The sequence below is a fragment of the Hyalella azteca genome, unplaced genomic scaffold (genome assembly GCF_000764305.2).
Source record: "Hyalella azteca isolate HAZT.00-mixed unplaced genomic scaffold, Hazt_2.0.2 contig11272, whole genome shotgun sequence".
In the NCBI taxonomy this organism is placed as follows: domain Eukaryota; kingdom Metazoa; phylum Arthropoda; class Malacostraca; order Amphipoda; family Hyalellidae; genus Hyalella; species Hyalella azteca.
In genome coordinates, this window is record NW_025941273.1 from 33,436 (window position 1) to 41,476 (window position 8,041).

The window sequence follows — 8,041 nt, forward strand, 5'->3', positions numbered from 1 at the left end:
CTAGTGTTGCAGTTTGAATGTGGGGAAACTCTAGATTATTATTTGAAAAAACAGTGTTGATCTTTTCGAATTCTGAAATTCTATTTTATTTTAATATTACCACCAGACGTATGTGCAGGCTACCTAGGTACGTTTACATTTGTCTTGCACATGCCTTCTTTTAAATTTCATAACAAAATGAACTTTTGAAACGTTCGCAAATTCAAACGTCTCGGACAATTTTACGGCCAGTCTTCAAATTCAATGATCAGAAAATAACTCCTAAACTAATTAACGCAGCTAAACTTGGTACACGTGTTGATTAGGATCTAACGGTGATGTAAGGCTCGTGAAATTTGCTAAATTTTGCCTTCATTTGTGAGTTATATGGCGGTAATGGCATGGCGACGGATTTATGAGTGCCAGAGTTGAAAATGAAGTTAGGTTTTCCGTATTAACAAAAAAGTTATTGATGTAAAAATCTGAAAAAATTCCCCCCACAAATTACTGATATTATCTACTTATATTTCAAATTTGAATGAAATCCGTTCATAATTTACGGATTTATGAGTGCCAGAGTTGAAAATGAAGTTAGGTTTTGCATTCGAGCTCGCAGGCGAGTTCGCTGAAGTGTCGATTCGGTCGGTAATGGCCGAAATTCGCAGTGATCAAGAAATTTCTCCCGAACTACTGAACAGATTTTAGTGATATTTATAATATACATTCGTAACTACTAAACGGTGATGTTTAGCTCGTGAAAAATTCTCCTATTTTGCCTTCGTTTGCGAATTGTTTTTCATTTGACCTACATTTGTGTTTTAAACTGCAATACGTGCTTAAATTCGAAGTGATCAAGAAATTTCATATAAGCTACTGAACATATACAAACGAAACTTCGTATATAAATACCCAACCTCCCAATTTGAAAGCAGATCACTCTATTCCTGTGAATGTTATCTCGTTAAGTTCGTGACAATTTTTTTCGATTTTACCTTCGTTTGCGAGTTATATGGCTATACGTATACGGTACAAATTTAAAATCCGGCCTCAAAAATACCGGTTGTTTCTCCGTATATCTGTATAACTCGCAAACGAAGGCAAAATAAACAAATTTTATGGAGCTAAACATCGCCGTGTGGTAGTTATGAATGTATGTTCAAAATTTAGTTCAAATCTGTTCAGTAGTTTGAAAGAAATTCCTTGATCACTGCGAATTTGGGCACCTACTGCCATAAAACGCGCAAATGAAGGCAAAATTCGTAGAATTACACGAGCTAAACATCATCGTTGAATCCTAATGAACACGTGTGCCAAGTTTCATCGAGCTACGTTCGTCAGTTTGGGAGATATTCTTTGATCTTTGAATTTGAAAACCGGCCGTAAATTTGTCCGGGCCGTGTCATGGAAAACACATCATAAAAATAAAGAAATATGTATAGTCGTAATTGAAAGATATTTATCTTTAAAAAATTTTACAGGAGGAAACCATTTGTGACAAGAGCAATGTTTCATTCTAATCCTAGAGTGCATGAGCTCTCAACTGTGCTCTGACCAAAACTTTACGTCAAAATGAATCTACTTAATTCGACGTTGCTCCAAGATCTGTCGGTGCGAATATAATTGTTAAGATTTTGTTTCGTCGATGTGTTGGTTTGATTCATGGTTGAACTATATAAGGTTGGCCCGCTATGATTTCCGTCTTTCAGTTCAGCTTTCTTGTTACGTCACTGAGATCGAGAAACGTAAACAAACCCATGACGGATTAGTTGCTTGTACACCTGGATATTGCAGACGGCTAGTAGATCTGGCAAGTGTCGGTCGCTTGGTGGCTATCAGGCAAGTAAGCCTGTACACAAGGAGTGTATAAGGTGCCGCTATCTTCTCGCTCGCGCCCGCCAGTGCGTCGTTAGAAGCTGTGGAGTGAAGTCTGTGGAGATGGATAGTAGGATCACCTTCAACAACTCTAGTCTGTACGTTGTTTTATACTCTTTATTCTAGCCCATAAAAATGTAACGTCGGGAACAACTAAATCCTGACTAATAAAGTCTTCTTTCAGTTCAAAAATACTCGTTTCGCTCTTCATTTTGTTGAAGTAACCAGCATGGCAAGCATTCCACAATAATTCATACTTTTTGAATATCTCAAAAAACAATCGAATATCCTCCGAACTCCACTTTGGTGGGTTCTTCTTAGAACTATTCTCGTTCGAACACGCCATGACTTACTGGATCCAAGATGATTCACACGAGCGGCACAGATGCTCTCACCATGGCTGAATCAGCGCTGCTAGTCACTTCTCCAGCGCAGAAAACAACACATCGTTGACCCTCTCGGCCGCGTATCGGGCACATGCCGGCGCATGCCTCTGAAGCGGCTGAACCCCTATACACGAGGCTAGTAGGGTGGACAGTTCAAGCGGCGGATGAACTAGATCAGCNAGGGCGCCATGTCACAGGCAATAATGCCAATAAAATAATGCAATGCTCAGCAGCACCAATGCTGTCATGTTTTGCTATGTATAAAGGCACACCTGGGTACATTCCCCATTTCTCCAGACATTTGCGGGAAAAAAATTTGTTAAGTTACATGGATTTTAAGCTCCCACAACAGAATTCCATTGACTACCTTTATGTTGTATTGCAATTGTAAAAAATTGCTTACTCGCCCATTTTAATAAATAAAAAAGATATTTGGGAAAGTAAGTGATACTAACAAACAACATCAGATAAATTTGTAGATACAAATCATTTTAAAATTGAAGAAGTTCTTAAAGGTCAGGTAGGAAGGAAGCAGTATGGCTGGCTGGACATGACAGGCTTAATGCCTGATGGGCGATGGCTACTGTTACCTGACCTAAAGCAGCCATCTCATTGAATGGAGGCTGGTTGACATAGTTGAGATTCATAGCTGCCTGATATTTCTTTAAATTCCTTTGTATGTACATATAATAATAAGAAAGGTTCAGAGAAAGAATTGTGGATTATTAAGTGATTAATTAGATATCTTATGTTTGTTGTCGTTCCCAAATTGTACCGTACCTGTCTCTTATACACATCTAGATGTGTATAAGAGACAGCCTCTGAAGCGGCTGAACCCCTATACACGAGGCTAGTAGCGTGGACAGTTCAAGCGGCGGATGAACTAGCGGCTGGTACTATCCCTGTGTACAGACACCTATTGGTTGACTGGTTTGATCGTATTTCGGTGATTGATTAATGCCCGTGACGTCACTGAGATCAGCGATGTCACAGACGAACATTGAACTACATCCGCAAAAATGAGCTTCACATGGGTCAATCTTATACTAGTTCAACCATGGCTTTCATTGTTGTTGCAATAACATAACCCAGATTCTTTATGGAATGCATCTTGTCTTAAGAATGATGCATTTTTAAACTGAACTAACGTGAAAACATCTGACTTTTCAAACTCAAAACCTAATTTTATTCAACTTTACTAGACATACCCTTAATGTAAGAAATAAGTCCTCACTTCAAAATTAGTTGAAAGATATATCTTACACAAACAAGAAGCAATACGACAAAATGGTTCTGAACTGACGCACGGCTCATCTGTTCATGTCATATAGTTCATAATTTCTTACTTTGTGTACGTAGCGACGAGCTTCATCGAAAGCGAGGCACTTTTTGCTAATTTGTGAGTCCATGGTACTTACAATCTATCATGGTACATGATCCATTTTCTTAAATGAACATGGGATTATATTACCTATACAGAATTCCACACTGCTGACTGTGTTTGTGTGAAATACAATAAATTGATCAGTTACCCATGTTGAATCTGTGCAGGTGGCTCCTGACACTGGCATATCCAATTTCAAGTTGGGCAGCGGTACACTCCAGTCTGCGGGACTTCAGGCAGAGCCAGGGTCACAGCCTCTGGATTTCTCCACATGTCAACATTGTGGAATTCTAGAGAGGTATTAAATTAACCGGTAGACATAGCTTATTGGAAATCAGGACTTGCTAGTTTGAAAAGCAGAACCTGAAAGCTTGGAAACACCAGGAACTTTTGACTTTTAATCCACTGCATACATTTCTGTTGATGATATCCCTTTCCAGCCAGGCATGGAATATATCTACTTGGTGAGCCGTGGCTGAATTTTTCGAGCCATGGTTTTATGGATTGGCCAGCCGTGATTCCATTTCTTTCAGCCGTGATTACATTTTTTTTATTTTTTTGAGCTGTGAATTCCATATCTCATCCATGAAAAGCCATTTTAGAGGCGCAAATTTATTTACACAGTCCATGCATGTGTTATCCCAAATCTCTAATGTTACCCTAAAACAGTCAAATGGCAACTATAATATTTGTCCTTTCTGTAAGCTGAACACATGTTAATGCAGTCTGACATGACCGCAAATATGCACAATCTTCAAAACATTTAGGTTGACTTGTTTACATTATGATGATTACGTTCTGCAGAGTCTAAGCAGTTTCATAACAAACTTGGCAACATTCTCAGGGGCTAACATTGTAATATTCTTAATGCAACAAATGATATGACAATACAAATATTTCAGATAGATTTATTCAATATACACGCATTAACAATTATACATTTCTCACAGCAGCATGAAGTTTTGGGAATACATTTATACAATACAGAACTGTATAATACAGTTCATACGCTGCCCTTTCAGCAGGCTCATATAAACATAGTAACAATATTCAACTGCAAGATAATCCAACAATGAAACTAACTAAGCATGCAGTGAATGGGGGCAGGTTTCATTGCCTGTGTTTCACTGTGAAAAATTTCCCGGAATTTGGCTAATATATAGCATATTCATTTGGCTATTATATAGCATATTTATTTGGCTAATACATATCATATTTATTTATCTAATATTTAGCATATTCATGTGGCTAATATAGCATATTCATTTATTTAAAGATTCTCAACGAATAGAGCAGAAAAAGCGCATGAGTATAAATTGACAACATTTAACCAACAAATGAACAGAAATTGCGACTGTACCGAGACAAATGTACTGATTATATAATAAAAATACTCACAAATATCCTATGAGAACATGTCAACTGACACTCTAACATATTGAGCGTGTAATAATTTAGCTCAAACTTTGCGGCTTCATTTTTATATGCATTAGTTAGTGAACATTATATGAATTAGTTATTGAACATAAGTTTTACTCACCAACTAATCATTTATCCAACCATGACAATCGTAATGATAATTGGAAGAGATCAGATCAATTAGCAGCAAGCATGCAGCTATACATATACCGCGTCCGCGTACTAGAGACGTTGCCTTAACATTGCCATTATCTAATTTATATCATAATTTTATGAACAGTGTACATCTCCATACAAAGCGCCCCCATTATAGTGACTTAAGAGCACGCACCATTGGAAGTGCTCATGATAATTCATGATAAATGCAGCAATTCATAAATAATCATCAAGAACTAAGAACAAGGCAAGACAACAACTGACGAGGCGTCAGGACAGATTCGTCAATTCTATCCAGACACAACCAGTCACAAGTGCTATCATAAATATTAATGGGTCATATTGTCAACATAGTGATCATAAATATTAATGGGTCATATTGTCAACATAGTGACACACTTTCTGACAATATTTGGTATTAAATAAGTTCTAAGCTTTGATGGCAACTAGGAAAAATTGCATAAGTCAATGTGAAACGTCTACTAAATTTGTATTCCATTTGTTAATATTTGCACAATTTATGGTAAACCGTTTTACGAATTTAGATGCAAACTAGGAAGATTTTCATAGTTCAACAAAAAAAATATTTCTACTAAATTTTGATGGCAAATGATGCACCACATGAGCAGCCTGCCTTGCTTTGAGGGTTGTTGACAATACGGAAGGCTGCCCGTATGAGCTCCGTATGATATTCAACTGTGGCTCCTTTGATGAACGACAGTGAAACTTCATCAGTCACCACACTGGCGTCTGGGGGACCAAAACGTCTGCAAATAAAATATTTTCATGAGTATAAATAATTATATGTAGGAAGAATAATTGTGTAGGAAGCAACATTATTAAAAAGAAAAGTTGAATGTAGTAGACACAGTTAAAACATATAAATAAGATGCAGTTCAGCTGGGAAGTAGGAACCACACTTGAACAAATGGATGATGGATGCACTGGATTTTAGTCAATGGGATTTTTAATGAATTTTAGTCTAATGGCTAGTGCTAACAATTGCTGGGGAGGTTGTGTAAGATGAGCAGCAGATAAAACAGGGATTGGCTGGTGACATAATATTGAATTTAAATTTTTGACCTATGTCAGTTTGCAGTTTTTGAATATTTTTTATGCATTGCTCATACAGAAAACCTGACAAAAATTATGTATGCAAATTCAAATATAATCCAAAACCAGGCTTCAAACAAAGATGCAACAGGCTGAATAAAACCGCACAATACAACAGGCACCAAATATTATATGAATTTTAGGAGTTCATTTAAAAAATATTCAATATTGCACAGTTATCAAAGAGCCATGTAACTAAATATTTATATATAGACACATTCTCAATAACACTTTTACTTTTTATACAAATAATCAAAAATTACATTAAATACGTAGTTTCCCTTGCCTGTCATCAGGTTGCAGCTTATCCTCCAAATTAAACTTATATTGGAAGCCTGAACAGCCACCTCCTTCCACCACTATCCTGAGGAACTGTGGTGGAGCATTGCTGACACCACCACCCTGATCCACTGCTGCACCTCCCTGGTCTGCTGCTGCAGCTTTCCTGTTCAGGCTTTGTAAGCGTTCAATACAGCTTGGGCTCAAGACAAGATCTTCCACAGCAGCATCTCCAGAATAATGTGCAACAGTTGCACAAAGTTTATTGCTTAGAGCTCCTGGTAACAGTGGAAAATGGCGTTGAAAATGCCTTAGATACATAGCATCAACTGGCCTTCTTACATAAATGTGATTCAAAGATTCTGCTCTTCATTTACTAAATCTATTAAGGAAAATAAGAAACAGTATTAAATTTAAAGCGTCAGGTATAAATTGCATTCACAAATTTTATCATATTGGGATGTCATGCTGTCACAGATATATCACCATTGCATAGTACTTCCCATGCAAGAGCTACGTACAATAGAAAGTTACAATAACAAAGAAAAGATATTATTTGGTCCTGAAGGAATTATTTCATTTTTATCACAGGAGAAGAATAAAGTAGCTTAACTCTTTAATGGTGACAGTTCAAATAGCAAAGGCATAACTCAGGTCAAACCACAATGTCAAATATATCATATTGGCTTGCAAATGTTAATTCATAGCCCCAAACCCTGTGTGGGAGACGTATGATGACTGAAGAATCAATACCTACTCTTGTAATAAACTCCACTACATGCTGCAACAGTAAAAAAAATTCCCACTAATGCTGCAGGATTTTTAAAATTATGATTAAATGATGGCTGAATCACAGTGACAAAATTTGCATAAAGTTCCATACTGGAAGCAAAGAGTCGCAAATCAAATTGTATCGACTGAATGTCAAAATAGCAAAGCAGGCAGCTTACTATAGTAACAGGAGAGCCATTTATGCTTTAGAAAAAAATTTAATGTAAACACAAAAGTTATAACAAGTTCTGATTTGCATATTTAAATAATTTATCTTCAATTTGTTAAGCCATCATGCTTTACTCTTACTAGATGCTTTAAAAACACATCATTTTTATGGCATATAGGTTTATAATATTTGCCTCTGCTATTCAAATATTGTATGCTTGAAATATAGTAGATATCAATTTCTATTAACCATACAGTGATCACATGGATTACATATGTAATCCAATCCTATGAAATTCATCCATAATAAAACTGACCAAAAAGCTACTATCTGGTCAGATTGTGCACATGATCACTGTAGGATGAATGAGCATTATATAATTTCAAACAAATTTTGATTATTCAATTTCATGGTTCTAATAAATTTGTCAAGATTTTAAAATTAAAAAAAAAAAAACAGCCAAAAAATTCACTTCTTCCTAGGAATTGAAAGGTCTTGAAGTCTAGCTCCATT

The 8,041-nt window shown here is 36.4% G+C and overlaps 1 protein-coding gene across 1 annotated transcript; it reads right to left on the minus strand.

Annotated features, from left to right (window-relative positions):
• Positions 1-4,515: 4,515 nt before the first annotated feature.
• On the minus strand, positions 4,516-6,956 carry LOC108673388 (iron-sulfur cluster assembly 2 homolog, mitochondrial-like). Its single transcript, XM_018161208.2, has 2 exons — positions 6,596-6,956; positions 4,516-5,963 (listed from the first exon to the last, which is right to left on the minus strand). The coding sequence occupies exons 1-2, from the start codon at positions 6,907-6,909 to the stop codon at positions 5,789-5,791; spliced, it is 489 nt and encodes a 162-aa protein (XP_018016697.1). The 5' UTR covers positions 6,910-6,956; the 3' UTR covers positions 4,516-5,788.
• Between the last annotated feature and the right edge of the window lie 1,085 nt (positions 6,957-8,041).

Bases quoted from the DNA above. Each gene is read 5' to 3' on its own strand.
- LOC108673388 (XM_018161208.2), bottom strand. From the start codon at position 6,909: ATGTATCTAAGGCATTTTCAACGCCATTTTCCACTGTTACCAGGAGCT. The intron at 5,964-6,595 runs GCAAGGGAAACT...TTTTATTTGCAG, and splicing joins AAGCTGCAACCTGATGACAG to ACGTTTTGGTCCCCCAGACG.